This window comes from Phyllobates terribilis, unplaced genomic scaffold (genome assembly GCF_046119375.1).
Source record: "Phyllobates terribilis strain yellow unplaced genomic scaffold, ASM4611937v1 Scaffold_11__3_contigs__length_659146591, whole genome shotgun sequence".
In the NCBI taxonomy this organism is placed as follows: Eukaryota; Metazoa; Chordata; class Amphibia; order Anura; family Dendrobatidae; genus Phyllobates; species Phyllobates terribilis.
This window is the reverse complement of record NW_027362771.1, coordinates 307,854,295-307,874,357: the sequence shown is the minus strand read 5'-3', so window position 1 is coordinate 307,874,357 and position 20,063 is coordinate 307,854,295. Positions and strand designations below refer to the sequence as shown.

At 39.4% G+C, this 20,063-nt stretch overlaps 1 protein-coding gene across 1 annotated transcript in view; it reads right to left on the bottom strand.

Moving 5' to 3' along the window:
- The window catches only part of TMEM209 (transmembrane protein 209), a 60,594-nt gene that overhangs the window by 19,170 nt on the left and 21,361 nt on the right, over positions 1 to 20,063 (bottom strand). The window contains exons 5-11 of the mRNA XM_073650751.1: positions 17,809 to 18,053; positions 14,597 to 14,801; positions 14,072 to 14,247; positions 8,278 to 8,349; positions 8,097 to 8,193; positions 1,622 to 1,747; positions 537 to 634 (exon numbers count right to left, since the gene is read on the bottom strand). Of these exons, the coding sequence (XP_073506852.1) occupies positions 537 to 634; positions 1,622 to 1,747; positions 8,097 to 8,193; positions 8,278 to 8,349; positions 14,072 to 14,247; positions 14,597 to 14,801; positions 17,809 to 18,053 (1,019 nt within the window). The remainder of the gene's footprint in view (positions 1 to 536; positions 635 to 1,621; positions 1,748 to 8,096; positions 8,194 to 8,277; positions 8,350 to 14,071; positions 14,248 to 14,596; positions 14,802 to 17,808; positions 18,054 to 20,063) is intronic.

Genomic DNA, 20,063 nt, shown 5'->3' with positions numbered 1-20,063 from the left:
ATAACCCAACAACCTCTTAAAAGTGTGACAGCTTATTAATTAGACAGATCCACACCTGAAAAGAAAATAAGGATGGATCCCCAATTAGTTTTTGTGATATTAAGGCAGACAAAATGTATTTCTTATTTGTCACAAGTCATGAGCAGCTCATTATGGAAGTATATAAAAAAAAATGCATTTATCTGTTTTAGCTGAAATTCACTCAGGCCATGAAAATGTCTGCTACACAGATCTATTTTGTAATGGATTCCAGGCTGTGTGTCTTTATCCTCTGCACAGATATGGATGAAATCCATGGCAAATCCATAAGGAAAATCACTGGCAGAATACAGCATCCTGTGACTTGTATAACTGGCAACACCTTATCTGGGATATTTTTTTTTAACTTGTTTTATAAACCACATTTACAAGACTGTTTTGCTGCAGATTTTAGCAACAAAATTTGGTCAACAAATAAACGTGTGAATGTTGTATTATTCTCCTCACAATGACAACTGTTAAATTCAAGGAACCGATGTTTATTAAGACTGTCATACCGCAGAGTCTGTAGGAAGGTCAGTGTCCCATTTCCGGCCTTTAAAATCACCACCTCCATTCCACCGGAAAGAGCTCATGCATCCACCATGGGACAGTTCTAGAAGAAAAATACATGCAGGAAACCAAATACATTATTGCCCTACATCAATTACACTAACTCCTTCCCGCCATACATGTACAGGAGCGGGTGTATGGAGCCAAACCTTGGCTGCGACATGCAGCCACAAACCGTCGTGAGTGGAGCAGAGTTCCGTCTGCTACTATTAACATGTTAAATGCTGCTGTCAATCTCTGACAGTGGCATCAACAGCGTGCCAGAATGGGGGCGCGTCATTGTCTGCGCTCATCAGCTGCCCTGTGACATGATCGAGGGGCACCAAAGGGCCATATTCATACATTGCTTTTTGCTGCTTTGCTTTAATCTGCAGCCAAAACCTGCTCTCTTGGCAGTAAAAACAAACAAAAAAAAAACAAGGTTTTGCTGCGTTTTTGGTGTAGATTGTGTGTGTCATTTGTCTACAGTAAGTGTTTTATAAAGTTAGTTTCATTCAACAAAAAATACTTGTTTGTGTTTGTGGCATTCTCATTGCTTTCTATGGTGAAAAAAACTGCAAAAATTCTGAAAGTGACATGCTGCAGTTTTCCAATTCAGTCAGGAAAGAATCTCAATGTGTCTGCATGAGATTTCTGAAATCTCAGCCTTTGCTGGTAATGTAAAAAGCAGCTTTTAATTTGCATAAAAAAATATGTTTCAGATATGTCTCTTCAATACATAAAAATTACAGTAGTGAACCAGTTTTTTTTTTCCTTCTCAAAAAGGACTCATACGTACTTTGGGCCATATTCTCTCTGCTGATGAGGCATTTGCTGTCCTAACTATACCATGGCTGCGTGTTCACTATTGAAATTTAAAATTTTCAACACTTTTAAAACAAATATAATAAAAGTTAATTTTTATTACATCCCCTTATTTGGGTCTATTTACCCTTTGGGTAATTTGGTAGTAGGAATTTCCAACCCAAGAGGGGTGTATGCACCCATCACTTGATTCTTCTTCAGCACATTATACCCCTTAAGTCCTTACCTTTAATTCTTTCAAAGAGGTATTCTTGATTTGGGGTGATGTCCAGGTACTGAACAATAACATTGAGTGAAGGGATCAGCGGTGCCTTTACAATAGCCGCTTGCTTTAAACTGCTAATACTGGACTCTAGATATAAACACAAAGCAATTCTGCGTCTTCCAGGGTTTACTATAAGTCAGGTACACATTTCACATTCTTCTCATGCTCCACATTCAACATGACGAATTTAAAATACAAACCAATTATCTAGAAGGCACAATACTAGATGTAAAGTCATGAGATAAAGTACCCAGACTTTGAATCCAATAGTGTTATACAACCGGACAAGACAACACATACAACCTCAGATTAACACCACATGACAAATTACACAGTCATTATTTAACAAAAACTAGGCCAAAATGCAGAAGGAAGCAAATACTAATACTACAATATAATTTTATCCCTTCTAAAAAATAACCTTCAAAATGAAACACCAATATCTTACAAAATATAATTTAAAAAAAATATACACGACACTTAACCAGCTCAAGACCGGGCAATTTATAGCCGTTCCTAACCAGGCACATTTGTTTATTCTCATACATGCGGTTTAAAATGGCTATAAAAATATTTTCATGCTTGGCTATTCAAGTAATTGTTAAAAGGGATAATGATGATGATGATAACAAATTCCTCCAGTTAGAAAAGTAGTATAGTTCTTGTGACTCGCTATATCTTCCCTCATGTGCAGGGCATTGCAGTAGCTTAGGTATCCATAGTTACGACCACTCATATAGTGACTGTTAGTTGCTAGTGGTTGTAACCATGGATACAAAAGCTACTGCAATGCCCTGCACATGGGGTAAGCGACAGCAAATTATACTACATTTCTAATATTATTGCACCTACTACATATTGGGATAGGATCTTGGAAATGGGAATACCCCTTTAAGTTTTTTTTTTTTTTTTTTTTAAGATACATGGAGCTTCGTTTTTACATCACTGTCTTATTCTCTTTTTAGTTTTGTGGTTATAGGGTGATATTGGTGGAGAAATAAGTGTATCTCCAATGTTTTATGAGCACACATGATTAGTAATATACATTCAAAAAAGTGCTCTCAATTCTGTTACAAATATTTTTATGTGGGGCTAGTAAGAGTGATTTAGATAGACCGTGGCTTTTTTGTTTACCTGTGAGAATTTCTCATTTAATGTACAGTGTGCCCCCATAACGTCATACAGGATTTTTTTTTTTTTTTTTTTTGGGGGGGGGGGGGGGGGGGGCGGCATTTAAAGAGGGTTGTCCACTACTTAGACAACCCCTTCTCATGCCTCATGTTTGGCCCTGCTAAAATAAAAATCAGCTATAATCGCCCCCCTAACCGTTCCAACGGTGTCGGCACTCGCGTTCCCGGGTCTCAAGTGAGGTTATTATGCCATACTAGACCTGCGCCCAATCAGTGCCAGCTTCACTATCCCCACCTTCAGACAAATTGACCATCAACAGGAAGCCAGGGCTGCGGCTGCTTTCCGACTTCCTCTTGATGTTCAATTTGTCTGAAGGCAAAGGGGGCCAAACAAGAGGAATGAGAAGGGGTTGTCACACCCGCAGAGCTGAAGGAAATTAAACGTACAGTTGAATAAGAAAATTAACAGACTAGGCACCCTGTATCTCCACCACAGAGTGTAGGGAAAATAATTATGGGATTAAGGGGATAAAAAAAAAAAAAACACTGGACAGAGGCCAAGGTACAAGAATACAATGATCATGTTATATATAATTATAACTACAATGAAAATATAAAAACAAAGTCACTAAGTGGTGGAACAGAATAGCCAATTGCTATATAAATATTTACATATATATATATATATTTACATACATATATATATACATATATATATATATATATATATATATATATATATATATATATTATATATATATATATATAAAGTGACCAAACAATTTATTATAAAAGACCAAGGTAAAAAAATAAAGTGAATTGAGAGAATATACACCAACCACCCATGTTCACACTTCAGGTTATATTTTTTTACTTCTTGGCCAAATTTATTTTTTTTACATCAACTGCCTGCTATTTAAAAAATTATTTGGCCACTTTATATACAGGTGCATCTCACTAAATTAGAATATCATCAAAAAGTTAATTTATTTCAGTTCTTCAATACAAAAAGTGAAATTCATTATATAGAGTCATTACAAACAGAGTGATCTATTTCAAGTGTTTATTTCTCTTGATGTTGATGATTATGGCTTACAGCCAATGAAAACACTAGAGTCATTATCTCAGTAAATTAGAATAATTAACAAAAAATACCTGCAAAGTCTTCCTACGCATTTAAAAAGGTCCCTTAGTCTGTTTCAGTAGGCTCCACAATCATGGGGAAGACTGCTGACTTAACAGATGTTCAGAAGGCAGTCATTGACACTAAGTAAATGCAAAGTAAATTTTGCATTTAATTTGGAAATCAAGGTCCCAGAGTCTGGAGGAAGAGTGGAGAGGCCACAATCCAAGCTGCTTGAGGTCTAGTGTGACGTTTCCACAATCAGTGATGGTTTGGGGAGCCATGTCATCTGCTGGTGTAGATCCACTGTGTTTTATCAAGACTAAAGTCAGTGCAGCCGTCTACCAGGAAATTTTAGAGCGCTTCATGCTTCCCTCTGCTGACAAGCTTTTTGGAGATGGAAATTTCATTCTCCAGCAGGACTTGGCACCTGTCCACGCTGACAAAAGTATCAATACCTGGTTTAAAAACAACTGTATCACCAGGGCTGTGGAGTCGGTAAGCTAACCTTCGACTCTGACTCCTTAATTTCCATGACACCGACTCCAACTTTGACTCCAAAACTCCCTCATACATGGCTCATATTTAAGTGATAAATTTACGGTAGGACACATTTTTCTCAGCTAAAAATCTAGATCATTAGATGAGGAACAGGACATTTCATAGCTTTCCCAAATTCTTGTGAAAAAAATATTCCCCACAAACTGCATTGAACTACTGTACCCAATTTAGTATATATTTTAGGAGTCAGAGTCGGTCCATTCTATACCGACTCCACCAAAATGGGCTCCGACTCCACAGCCCTGAGTATCACTGTGCTTGATTGGCCAGCAAACTCGCCTGACCTTAACCCCATAGAGAATCTATGGGGTATTGTCAAGAGGAAGATGAGCGACACCAGACCCAACAATGCAGACGAGCTGAAGGCTGCTATCAAAGCCACCTGGGCTTCCATAACACCTCAGCAGTGCCACAGGCTGATCACCTCCATGCCACGCCGCATTGATGCAGTAATTGATGCAAAAGGAGTCCCGACCAAGTATTGAGTGCATTTACTGAACATACATTTCTGTAGGCCAACATTTTGGATTTTAAAAACATTTTTCAAGCTCTTGTTATAAAGTATTCTAATTTACTGAGATAATGACTTTTGTGTTTTCATTGGCTGTAAGCCATAATCATCAACATTAACAGAAATACACACTTGAAATAGATCACTCTGTAATGACTATATAATATATGAGTTTCACTTTTGTATTGAAGAACTGAAATAAATTAACTTTTTGAGGATATTCTAATTTAGTGAGATGCACCTGTCTTTCAGAAGTCAAATATAGGGATTGCCCTATTTACATTCCACCACCTAGTGTCCTTGTTTGCTATTTTCATTAGATTTATAATATGATCATGATATTTTTGTACATCAGCCTCAGTCCTCTGATCTTTTTAAATTGATTTTAAGCTTCTTTATGTAAATAAATTATACTTTGGAAAAAAAATCTACAAAATGCAACACCAATATTTTATAGGTTTGTAGGATTATTATTATCTCCCACAAATATCCTCTCATTAAAATTGTGACTATATCTATATATCTATATTTTTATATATATACACACACACACACACACACACACACACACACACACACACAGTGTGCAGAATTATAAGGCAAATGTGTATTTTGATCACTTTGATACTTTTTATACATGTTGCCCTACTCCAAGCTGCATAGGCTTGAGAGCCAACTACCAATTAAGTAAATCTGGTGATGTGCATCTCTGTAATGAGGAGGGGTGTTGATTAATGACATCAACACCCTATATAAGGTGTGCTTAATTATTAGGCAACTTCCTTTCCTTTGGCAAAATGGGTCAGAAGAGAGATTTGACGGGCTGTGAAAAGTCCAAAATTGTGAGATGTCTTGCAGAGGGATGCAGCAGTCTTGAAATTTCCAAACTTTTGAAGCGTGATCACCGAAACAATCAAGCGTTTCATGGCAAATAGCCAACAGGGTCGCAAGAAGCGTGTTGGCCAAAAAAGGAGCAAAATAACTGCCCATGAATTGAGGAAAATCAAGCGTGAAGCTGCCAAGATGCCATTCGCCACCAGTTTTGCCATATTTCAGAGCTGCAACGTTATTGGAGTATCAAAAAGCACAAGGTGTGCGATACTCAGGGACATGGCCAAGGTAAGGAAGGCTGAAAAACGACCACCTTTGAACAAGAAACATAAGATAAAACGTCAAGAATGGGCCAAGAAATATCTTAAGACTGATTTTTCAAAGGTTTTATGGACTGATGAAATGAGAGTGACTCTTGATAGGCCAGATGGATGGGCCAGAGGCTGGATCAATAAAGGGCAGAGAGCTCCACTCCGACTCAGACGCCAGCAAGGTGGAGGTGGGGTACTGGTATGGGCTGGTATCATCAAAGATGAACTTGTGGGACCTTTTCGGGTTGAGGATGGAGTGTAGCTCAACTCCCAGACCTACTGCCAGTTTCTGGAAGACAACTTCTTCAAGCAGTGGCAAGGAAGAAGTCAGTATCGTTCAAGAAAAACATGATTTTCATGCAGGACAATGCTCCATCACATGCATCCAACTACTCCACAGCGTGGCTGGCCAGTAAAGGTCTAGAAGAAGAAAAAACAATGACATGGCCCCCTTGTTCACCTGATCTGAACCCCATAGAGAACCTGTGGTCCATCATAAAATGTGAGATCTACAGGGAGGGAAAACAGTACACCTCTGGGAACAGTGTCTGGGAGGCTGTGGTGGCTGCTGCACGCAATGTTGATCGAAAACAGATCAAGCAACTGACCGAATCTATGGATGGAAGGCTGTTGAGTGTCATCATAAAGAAAGGTGGCTATATTCATCACTCATTTTTTTGGTTTTTGCATGTCAGAAATGTTTATTTCTAAATTTTGTGCACTAATATTGGTTTACCTGGTGAAAATAAACAAGTGAGATGGGATTATATTTGGTTTTTATTAAGTTGCCTAATAATTCTGCACAGTAATAGTTACCTGCACAAACAGATATCCTCCTAAGATAGCCAAATCTAAAAAAAAAACTTCCAAAAATAGTAAGCTTGGATATTTATGAGTCTTTTCGGTTGATTGAGAACATAGTTGTTGATCAATAATAAAAATATTCCTCTAAAATAGAACTTGCCTAATAATTCTGCATATACATACACATACACACCCCAAGCAGAAGCAGTCAGTTAGAAAATTAAGAACACCCTTACTGCTTCCATAGAAATTGAGCTTCCATAGAAATTGAGAGTGTATGTAGCGGTTAGGTGCTGCCAATCAAAAGCACTTGATTAATAGTTCATTAGCAAGTGTGATCACATCTATGAAGATGCATTCAAACACTGTGGCAGCAATAGTGGCAAAAACAATGCAGCGCAGCCACAAAATGTGAACACAGCATTCAGGTGTATTAACACAATGCCAAGGAGGAAAGACAGAAATGATCTTAGAGAAGCAATTGCTACTGCCCATTACAGAGTTGGTTATAAGGCTATTGCCAAACAATTTGGAGTCCATAAATGAGAAAGGTTATTTCCAAGTGAAAGACATTCAAGACAGCTGACCATTTTCCTGGAGTGGAAGTCCCTGCAAATTCACTCCAAGTTCAGACAGCGCAAAAGCTCAGAAATTGCAAAAAAAACAAAAACAAACAGGAGCTCATACTCTATAGTCCTCAATTTGCATGTTAAAAAGTAGTTAAACCTTTGAAATGTATTTTCATATTTCATTGCCATAATAATTACAAGCAGATTGGTGGGGCCTCCCAACGATCACATAACCCACCTTACCCGAGAGGAGACAGGAGTGCTCAGCTCTTAGCTGGTCGCCCACACAGAGGAGGGTACAGATTCAGTATGAAGCACCGTCATGTCAGGCAGATATGTTTCACTCTGAGCTGCTGCCGCATTGCAAAGAGAACATACATTTAAAAGTCGGGGTTTTTTTTTCTGAAACACTGCAGCATACATACCTGCTTGAAATGACAGAGCGAGTGGCCGATTCATGCTTGCAGTGACTCGGGCAGCATTACCTAGCTGTCCGGTTACCTTTAAATAATTGTATTTCAAAAGCTCTGGCGAGTACATTCTGTTCTACTATAATATATACATATTAACAGCACTCAGTGATTCAAGTTATTTACCTCCTATTTGCAGCTCAGGACACCCAAGCCTTCTCATCTGCATGTTAACGGTTTCCATCTCTTGGACCAATGGAACCAAAATGGTTTCATTTATCCACTTAAAAAAAAAATATGGGAAAATTAAACAGGTATTTTTTTCTGGCAGAAATTACAAATTTTAAATAATAAAAGTAGGACATACATTACGGAGTTTTTCTGTCCATGAATCCATGTGATCCAAAAGTTGACGGTTCATTGTTACTCTTGCCCAGATCTACAAAAAACAAAAATAAAGAGTTATTTATTCTATTAAATAGATTGGTCATTTTTTTTTCTTTATTATTGATGGCCTCCTATCCTTAGGAAATTTTTCTATGCTGCGGAAACACAGCAACTGTCAAAACTATAGTTGCCATGGCTGGGTACTGCAGGTCCACCCCCTATTCATCTGGACATCTGAGAACTTCCAGCCAACACCAATAAAAGCTGATCTGAGGAGGTGCAGGGTGTCAAACTCCCACCTCTTTAAAAGGAGTATTCCCATCTCCAAGATCATATCTCAATATGTAGTAGGTGTAATAATAATATTAGGAAATACCTCCAATTAGAAATGTAGTATAGTTTTACGGATTCGCTATGTCTCTTTACTCGTGTGCAGGCCATTGCAGGACCTTAGTTACCTAGTTGCAAGTCGTCGCAACAATGGATATCTAAGGTCCTGCAATGCCTGCACATGAGGGAAAGAGACATAGCTAATCAGAAAAACTATACTACATTTCTAATTGGAGGTATTTGCTAATATTATTATACCTACTACATATTGCGATAGGATCTTGGAGATGGGAATACCTCTTTAAAGGTTACAAATTGCATGAGTAGATTTAAATTGCAAGCTACTTCTTAACTGGAACACAATGTAGGAAAAAGATACATCTTTTACCGTGTTAGCCAGTAGATAGAAAAATATTAAGATTTGAGAGTCCTCAGTGGTTGATACCTTTTTAACGGCCAACTGAAAAGATAGTAACAAATTGCAAGATATCGAGATTACTCAGGACTACTTCATCATAATGAAGAGACCTGAGTAGTCTTGAAAGCTGCTATTTGTTACCATCTTTTGTTAGCCATTAAAAAGGTATCAACCACTGTGGACTCTCAAATCTTAATATTCTGGAACACAATAAAAATCATGAGTATGAACGTTCATAAAGAAAGGATAGTTAATAGCTTCAAAATCATTTGAGGAAAGAATTGAACATTCATTACTATATGATAGTTCAGAACATCTTTAGCATAATAAACCATCAAGAATATTAAGTGAATGTAATAAAAAAAATACTATATATGGTTTAGATGCATAACCAGGGCTGTGGAGTCGGTGCCTATTTTGGTGGAGTCGGAGTCAATATAAAATGGACCGACTCCTAAAATATATAATAAATTGGGTACAGTAGTTCAATGCAGTTTGTGGGGAATGTTTTTTCATAAGAATTTGGGAAAGTTATGAAATGTCCTATAAATGTCTGTCCTATTCCTGATCTAAGGGTCTAGACTTTTAGCTGAGAAAAATGTGTCCTACCGTAAATTTATCACTTAACCCCTTCCCGACCACCCACTGTATATAAACGTCAGCGCTGCCTGGGCTCTGTTTATAAACGGTCGGTGGTCCCGCAGCACTCAGGACCCCCAGGGTCCTGTAAGCGCTGCAGGTGCGGTGCAGAGCGACAGCTCTGACAGGGGACATCATCGGGACCTGATTGGATCAGGTCCCAATGATGTTAACCCTTTGCTATCTTCTAGATGCTGCGATCTATAGCGATTGCGGCATTTAGAAGATAGTGAGAGGAGAGGGGGTCGTCCACTTACCTCTCCGACGGCCCCCGATGTCTGAGATGACCTGGCGTTGTCATGGCAGCCGGAGGTCACATGACCGCCTCCGGGTCTGCCATGTACGATGTCCAGCTAGGCTCAGCCTGCAGCTGAGTCTAGCAGGAGATAATGACAGTTTTACACTGTCAGCAGAGCTCTCATGCAATGCAATACATGTCTATTGCATTGCATGAGAACAGTGATTAGAAAAATAAAAATTGATGTCCAATACAGGGACTGAGTAAAAATGTAAAAAAAAGTCTAAAATTTTTTTTTTCAAACTGTTAAAAAAAAATAAAAAAAAATATCACAAAATAAATAAAATATTAAACCAATAAATCCATATATTTATGCAAAAACAAAAAAAAAACTACATATTTGGTATCGCCATGTCCGAAACAACCCGATCTATAAAACGGTCACACTAATTAACTCCTTCTGTGCACACGGTAAAAAAAATAAAATAAAAAACGCAGCAAAAAAACTATGCTTTTTCATCATATCGCCAAATAAAAAGTGGAATAAAATGCGATCAAAAAGCCAAATGGAAATAAAAATGGTACCGCTGAAAACGTCATCTTGTTCTGCAAAAAAAAAGCCGCCATACAGCTCCATCAGCCGAAAAATAAAAAAGTTATAGCTCTCAGAATAAAGCTATTTAAAAAAATATTTTTTCTATAAAATTGTTTTATTGTGTAAAAGCGCCAAAACATAAAAAAAAAAATATATGGTAAGCGTAGTATCGCTGTAAACGTACTGACCCGAAGAATAATGCTGCCTTTTCACTTTTACCACACGCAGAATAGCATAAAAAAAAAACTCAAAAAACAATTCCTGGTTTTTTGTTTTTTTTTCATTTTACCTCCCAAAAAACGGAATAGAAAGCGATCAAAAAATGTCACGTGCCCAAAAATGGTACCAATAAAAATGTCAACTCGTCCCGCAAAAAACAAGCCCTCACATGGCTGTTGGCCGAAATATGGAAAAATTATAGCTCTCAAAATATGGTGATGCAAAAACTAGATTTTGCAAAAAAAAGCGTTTAGTGTGTGACAGCTGTCAGTCATAAAAACCCGATATAAATCTGGTATCACTGTAATCGTACCGAACCGAATAAAGTAATCTAATCACTTATACCACACGAGGAACGGCATAGAAAATAAACAGAATTCTTCACCTACTACTGATTTGTTTATTAGGTCTCCCAAAGATCACAGTAAGGCTCGGCACACATTTATCCTGCGCTCTGCGCGGAGCACTTACACCAGAGTTTCCGTGTAAATCTCTGAAAATACGTGATTCAGACGGAACCAATGACGGAAGATTCCCTATAATAAGGCAGATAGAGGCACTGTGGATGCCGACTGGCCTGCGATCTCACGGTGTCAGTTTTTTTAAGGCGTGCATAAAAGTGCGGTTGGCCACAATTTTGTGCACTTCTTAAAAAAAAAAAAAAAAAGGACACCGCTAAACAGAGGACAGACGGAGTCCAGAGTAACTCTGCTGCCTCATTATAGTGAATGGATCCCGCAGGGGTTTCATCGGAATTACATCACTTGGAAATTTAGATGGAAAACCCGATGTAAGTGCTCAGCCTAGAGCGCCGGATAAATGTTACGTAAAATGTTCCTAATAAAAAGGTTCAACTCAGTCCTCAAAATAAGCTAGTCCCCACTCAGGTCCGTTATCTGTTAAAAATATAAGGGACTTCCAAGTTACTGGTAGCACAAAGGCTCTAGAAAAGCGAAATGGCCCTTGCCCCCCAAAAGAAATTCAGAAAATTTTGTGCTCCCAAATCCAAATGCCTCCCTCCCTTCTGAGCCCCACAATGTGCCTAAACTACATTTAGGGTCCACATGTTTGGCATTCCTGTAGTGATGAGAGCTTGCCTAATTTACAGGTGCATGTCTCCAGAAGCACGAGCTGGGCACAACGTACTGGTCACTACAGCATACTGGTCACTTCAACGGCAGTTTGAAATTTTCACTCAGCAACATCTACTGCCGCTTGTTTCTGGAAAACACCCATGGAGTCAAAATCATCACACCACCAGTAAGTAAATTCCCAAAGGGGTATAATTTCCATAATGGGGTCACTTGAGTGGGGATTCTGCTCTTCTAGCACTTAGGGGCTGTGTATATGGAGTCTGCAAACTATTCTACAATAATTTGTTCTCCAAAAGTCAAATAGCGCTCCGTCCCTCCCGGATCTCGCCGTATGGCTAAGTGGTACAGCCACATATGGGGTATTGCCACGTTTAGAAGAAATTGTGTGACACATTTCGGAACCATTTTTACCCATTGCCTTGTGTGAAAATGTAAAATCTGAGGGTAAAACATTTTTTGGTGGTAAAAATATAATTATGTTTTCTTCACTGCCCAATGGTATAAATTTAAAAATTAAAAAATACTCACTACTTCCCTAGATGAATTCCTTGAGAGGTGTAGTTTACAAAATGGGGTCACTTGTGGGGGTTTCTGCTGTTTCGGCATGTCAGCGACTCTTCAAATGTGACATGGTGTCTGCCACCTATCCCAGCCAACATAGCACTCCTTTCTCTTCCGATCCGAACCCTGCCGTACACCAAAGCAGTGGTTTTCTCCCACATATGGGGTATCGGCGTACTCCGGAGAAATTGCACAACAAATTTCTCCTGTTACCCTTATGATAATGCAAAATTAGGGGATGAAAAACATTTGTGGGAAAAAAGTGAAAATTTTATTTTTACGGCTCAATATTATAAACTTCTGTGAAGGACCTGGGGGTGCAAGGTGCTCACCACACATCTAAATAGGTTCTCCTAGGGGTCTAGTTTCCAAAATGGTGTCACTTGTGGGGGGGTTTCCACTGTTTAGGCACATCAGGAGCTCCCCAAATGCAACATGGCGTCTGCTAATTATTCAAACAAATTTTACATTCAAAAAGTCAAATAGCACTCCTTCCCTTCCGAACCCTGCAGTGCGCTCAAACAGTGGTTTTCCCCCACATATGGGGTATCTGCATATTCAGGAGAAACTGCACAACAAATTTCATGGTGCAATTTCTCCTGTTACCCTTATGATAATGCAAAATTAGAAGATGAAAAACATTTTTGTGGGAAAAATGTGAAAATTTTATTTTTACGGCTCAATATTATAAACTTCTGTGAAGGACCTGGGGGTTCAAGGTGCTCAAACAAATTTTACATTCAAAAAGTCTAATGGCGCTCCTTCCCTTCCAAACCCTGCAGTGCGCCCTAACAGTAGTTTTCCCTCACATATGGGGTATCAGCGTGCTCAGGAGAAATTGCACTACAAATTGTGTAGTCCATTATTTTCCTGTTACCCTTGTGAAAAAAAAAAATTGGGTCTAAAGTAACATTTTTGTGAAAAAAAGTTAAATATTCATTGTTTTCTTCCACATTCCAAAAATTCCTGTGAAGCACCTGAAGGGTTAATAAACTTCTTGAATGTGGTTTTGAGCACCTTGAGGGGTGCAGTTTTTAGAATGGTGTCACTCTTGGGTATTTTCTGTCATAAAGGCCCCTCAAAGTCACTTCAAATAAGATGTGGTCCCTAAAAAAATGTTTTTGTTAATTTTGTTGGAAAAATGAGAAATCGCTGATCAACTTTTAACCCTTAGAACTTCCTAACAAAAAAAAATGTTGGTTCCAAAATTGTGCTGATGTAAAGTAGACATGTGGGAAATGTTATTTATTAACTATTTTGTGTGACATATCTCTCTGATTTAAGGGCATGTAAATTCAAAGTTTGAAAATTGCAAAATTTTCAAAATTTTCGCCAAATTTCCGATTTTTTCACAAATAAACGCAACTGATATCGAAGAAATTTTACCACTATCATGAAGTACAAGATGTCACAAAAAAAATCTCAGAATCAGGGGAATCCGTTGAAGCGTTCCAGAGCTATTACCTCATAAAGTGACAGTGGTCAGAGTTGAAAAAATTGGCCCGGTCACGAAGGCGAAAACAGGCTCTGGCATGAAAAGGTTAAACATGAGCCATGTATGAGGAAGTCGGAGTTGGAGTCGGTGTCATGGAAATTGAGGAGTCGGAATCGAAGGTTTGGCTTACAGACTCCACAGCCCTGTGCATAACCACAAACAGCATGCCGGATTTATTACTGTACCTCTTCTGCTGCCTGTTTGGAGCCAAGATCTGCCTCATCCTTGTGTGCAGAAGGGGCCTGAGACCTGCATGCCAGCTGGTACTGGTACTTCCTGAGAGTGTGAGCATAATCTCCCATGGAGCGGCTATAATTCCAGAAGGTTGGGCTGTTTGATGTTGAGCTGGATTCTGGACTCCCTAAATTTCCATTCAGAAAGGGTATTGAAGAGAAAATTCCCATAGGACAAACACACCAGTTCTGCAGGGTCCCATATGAATCAAACAGTAAACATATACTACTATATACTAAAGATGGCGGGAATGTAGAAAAGGTGCCCTATAGTACAAGATTATGCTTAATTAAAATAAACTCTTTATTAGGTCATACTGTGCAGACAACAAGTTATGACCAAGAGCACAGAGTATACATACACTGGTAATATATATTGTACATACAAATATTATACACTACCTTTTTTTTTTTGGGGGGGGTTAACACATTTAGCAATTTAAATCACCATAAAGCTTCTTCACAAAGAGCTCATACCCAGCTGAGAACGCTGTTGCTTTTCTTCTTCACTACGGATGAATGTATCCAGTAATTTTAGATCGGTCATGCAGTCATCCTTTCCAGCAGGGGAACTGTAAGCAAATGGTGATGAGCGATACCGAGATCTCAAGCCACTGTTTTCCAATGGACCAAGACTACTTGGGTATGCTGGTGACCCTGGTGAAGGGCTAAAGTTTTGCATCTGGAAGGAGACATACAAATTTAATTATTTATGGAGAGGAGAAAACAAAAAAGTAAGATTGAAAGAGATCTCACTTTAATTTTTTGCCATTTCATGTAGCGTCAACTTTTGCAAGGCTATCCGTATAGAACAAAGTCCCCTGCAGTTGACAGCTATGTGATCAGTACTTTCTAACATTAAATGGCCAATAACAGTTCTTTGATCATGGTTGCCAGGTAAGTGTGGCAATCACAGCCATACACCAACTGGCACCAGCAATCACAACACACATGTACAGTCTGGTAATTGGCATAAAATACATATGGCAAAATGCAAGAGAAGGTTATTATTACCATTAAACAGCAAAGCTTGCTTCAAGTATAAATGTATCAGCTGATCAACAGCCAGAAAGGTCAATTGCCAAGTCAGATTTTTTTTCTGTCCATTGTGGGTTGGATCCACATATGTATGGCATGATTAGGTGATAACAGCTGACCATTTGGCTCTTTAGCAAGCCCACTCAGTAGTTTTTTTTTTCCTTTTGTAAATAATTCCAAGAGTGCATAATTGCATCCCAGCATTCTCCATAAAAATAAAAAATAAATAAAAATGTATTCTTTATTCTTCAATTTTAAAAACACCATGCAAACATAATAGGAGTTCTCTCTCATGGCTAAGAAAGGAGGATTCTTTAGCCAGGAATCAGAACTGGGGTGTTTGAAATGCGCTGAGAGAACAACATGCTCCCTACATTTACATCTGCACTGTTAAAGAATAAAGGCAATTTAGGAAAAGTGCTGGAATCTGACCGTGGAATCTTTTAGAATCAGTGCAAGCATCTGCGTGGCCAGCTGGCTCTTGTGCACATCAGCAATGAGAAGCCTGGATACGAGGTGGTAGGACTGTTTTATTTCTCATACCCTTTTCAAACTAGCTGACCTGCTGGTTAGGTATGCCGAGGGGCTGTACAGCTGCATGTCAGCACAGTTGAACTTTTGTTGCTACTTTACTATTCATTTTATAGCCAAGTCAGGCCCCTTGTATGCCACATCTGATGTAGACAGAAGGGGGTTGGGCTTAGCTACAGAAATGAGCCATCAGCCAGCCTCCTTCACACACACCTCTCCCGTAATATACGGTCACAGGCAAAAAACTAGAAGAGCTCCTGTTGTACCAGGGAACAGAGCTTGTACAAGTCAGTGCATATTTCAGACCAGAATTATAATATGTTGCACACCCTTCTTTTATATGGGTTTTGTACTTAGAAAGTTGCCCAACGTTTACAGTATACTTTGGAGTGTGAAGCATTCATGTATACATATTAAAGGGAATCTGCCTCAACCCTCCTAAGCAGTCTATGTGGATATGCAGGTCAATGGAAGCAGAATAAAACATTACCTTTATATCTGCAATCCAATACCTTGTTCCAGAAAAATCCGTGTTTTTCTTAAAGGGGTTGTCCACCAATGGTCGCAGGGATCGTGTGACAATCAGTGGCCACTCCACTGACCCCCTCCTTCGGACATAATTGACATCCGAAAGAGGCAAGAGCAGCTGCAGATCTGACTTCCTGCAGATGTCAATTACACCCGAAGGGAGGGGTCAGTGAAGTGGCCACTGATTGGTCGCAGGGATCATGTGACATTGTCACCAGTTTCCCGGGAGATCCCGTGCAGACACCGCTAGAACAGCACAGGTGGTGAGTATAGGTATTATTTTACTGAAAGGTAACACAGCAATTCAGGAGGGAGTTGTCTGAGTAGTGAACAACAGCTTTAAAATGTAAATGAACTGTTAAAGATCTATGGACGGGACACTGATCTCTTGAGGATCTACCTCCAGAGCTCATTTTAAATGAAAGGGGGCTGTAGGGGTAGAATAACCAGTGTGAAACATATAGATCAGGAGAGCAGACAGTCAGGCATTACATATGGTAACGCCCCCCTTTCTATTTAAAATAAGATCTAGAGACAAACTTGGGAAGATGGGTCCCACCCATACATCTTAACAGATCATTTACATATTAAGAAAAATGTGGACTTCTCTGAAATAAGATAATAAATTGCAGATATCAAGGAATTACTCAGCTTCCTATGACCTGCATGGTCATGTAGACGTTATTAGGAGGGTTGATCCTACTGCCAGATTTCTTTTAAGGTTGGAAACCACTCCTGATCATGTTCACTTCACAAATGTGCATAGTCTATGTATATACGGTAAATGCTTTCTCTCATAGTGAGGCACACACTAAGTTTGTAGCCTCAGCCTTTTGTTTAAAGAAAAAAACAAAAACACAGTAATATTTCTAATCATTGACAGCAAGAACACAAATGGTAAAATGCCATTAGGCTAGATTTACACAGAAAGAGAAAGAGAACCGATCACCAGGAAAATGCCGTCCAATCGACAGGCACCGTGTTATAGAACAGGGGAAGCTGAGCAGATTGATATATAGTTTTCTGGGAAAAGGTTCATTATAACCTGTTATTTAATCATTTATACCTTTGCTCTTTCTAAGATTTTTGGTCCAGTGGGCGGTCCTATTAGTGACTGACAGCTATCTTTCTAAGTGTGCATAAAGAGATAGCTGTCAGTCACTAATAGGACCGCCCACTAGACAGAGAATCCAAGAAAGAGCAGAGGATTAAATGATGAAAACACAGGTTATACTGAACCTTTTCCCACAAAACTATATATCAATCTGATCAGCAACATGGTGACCACAGATTGGATGTCACTTTCATGGTGACAGGTTCCCTTAAAGCAGAGCTGTAAATGCCCAGATGTTACTTTAAGGTATACTGTACAGTGATTTATAGCATACACTATATGACAAGCATTTCCTCATGCTTAGGGGCAACAGCAGTTTTCTAAAACCAACATTATAGTACCTTGTCTCAGTGTTTCCTCCTTATTTGATGTTATTCTCATATTAAGGAGTCATGGTCATGAAGTGGTTTTACCACTGGTCGAGGCTCACACTAAGCTTTTCAGAAATAAAATAATTGGATTTAAGATTAAACATTACCTTGGTGTAACTACTGCTGTTTGGGGAGTAGGGTACGGCTGTAGCAAAAGAACTGCCACTGCTTGGCAGTAGACCTTGCATTTGGGGGCTGTATCCACTCATGAAGCTAGAGGAGAATTTGGGACTGGTGCTAGGTGAACGTGATGGACTGTAGCTCAGTACACTTTGGCCTTGTATACTTGGTGAAGGTGTGGTTGCTGGAATTACACTTTTAGCAATATCCTTTGGTGGAGTAAACTGCACATCTGCAAATTAAATATTATATCAGTAGTGTAACAGAAAAATTTACACCCAAAATCACTCACTTTAAGCCACATATAAAGTCAGTAGTGTAAAAAGCAGAATTTCTCGCAATGTTTTGGTTCCACCTTAGAGCTGAAAGGTGGAAGTGCACTCCGATAACTACGCTAAGCTCAGTGTATGCAGCTTCCCCTCTCTTTCCACTTCTCATACGCTAACAGGAAGGACTTGGATATTCTTAAATCAGAGGAGAGTTACCATTACAAAAAAACAAAAAAAAAAAACAAACAAACATGGAAAAAAATAAAATAAACCAGCAACAGCGACATAGTGCCCTCTGAGCCGAAGTCCCTAATTCTTTATACAGCCAAGCCGTGCACAATTGCCCCTGCTGCCCCACCAGGCAGTCATCAAGAACTCCATTCAGCATGTGCGACTGACAGACATAACATAGCTGGGAGACCTAATGCACAGCTAGCCCACCCACCACAGATACGCAAGTTCACCAGCAGTGCCGAAACACAAGAATAGTACAATTACACTGCGTGCAGAATTATTAGGCAAATTAGTATTTTGATCACATGATACTTTTTATACATGTTGTCCTACTCCAAGCTGCATAGGTTTGAGAGCCAACTACCAATTAAGTAAATCTGGAGATGTGCATCTCTGCAATGAGGAGGGGTGTTGACTAATGACATTAACACCCTATATAAGGTGTGCTTAATTAGGCAACTTCCTTTCCTTTGGCAAAATGGGTCAGAAGAGAGATTTGACGGGCTGTGAAAAGTCCAAAATTGTGAGATGTCTTGCAGAGGGATGCAGCAGTCTTGAAATTTCCAAACTTTTGAAGCGTGATCACCGAACAATCAAGCGTTTCATGGCAAATGGCCAACAGGGTCGCAAGAAGCGTGTTGGCCAAAAAAGGCGCAAAATAACTGCCCATGAATTGAGGAAAATCAAGCGTGAAGCTGCCAAGATGCCATTCGCCACCAGTTTTGCCATATTTCAGAGCTGCAACGTTACTGGTGTATCAAAAAGCACAAGGTGTGCGATACTCAGGGACATGGCCAAGGTAAGGAAGGCTGAAAAACGACCACCCTTGAACAAGAAACATAAGAGAAAACATCAAGAATGGGCCAAGAAATATCTTAAGACTGATTTTTCAAAGGTTTTATGGACTGATGAAATGAGAGGGACTCTTGATGGGCCAGATGGTTGGGCCAGAGGCTGGATCAATAAAGGGCAGAGAGCTCCACTCCGACTCAGACGCCAGCAAGGTGGAGGTGGGGTACTGGTATGGGTTGGTATCATCAAAGATGAACTTGTGGGACCTTTTCGGGTTGAGGATGGAGTGAAGCTCAACTCCCAGACCTGCTGCCAGTTTCTGGAAGACAACTTCTTCAAGCAGTGGTACAGGAAGAAGTTGGTATCGTTCAAGAAAAAGATCATTTTCATGCAGGAGAATGCTCCATCACAAGCATCCAACTACTCCACAGCGTGGCTGGCCAGTAAAGGTCTAAAAGAAGAAAAAATAATGACATGGCCCCCTTGTTCACCTGTTCTGAACCCCATAGAGAACCTCTGGTCCATCATAAAATGTGAGATCTACAGGGAGGGAAAACAGTACACCTCTCGGAACAGTGTCTGGGAGGCTGTGGTGGCTGCTGCATGCAATGTTGATCGAAAACGGATCAAGCAACTGACAATCTATGGATGGAAGGCTGTTGAGTGTCATCAAGAAAGGTGGCTATACTGATCACTAATTTTTTTTGTTTTTGTTTTTTTGCATGTCAGAAATGTTTATTTCTAAATTTTGTGCACGGATATTGGTTTACCTGATGAAAATAAACAAGTGAGATGGGATTATATTTGGCTTTTATTAAGTTGCCTAATAATTCTGCACAGTAATAGTTACCTGCACAAACAGATATCCTCCTAAGATAGCCAAATCTAACAAAACCCCACTCCAACTTCCAAAAATATTAAGCTTGGATATTTGAGTCTTTTGGGTT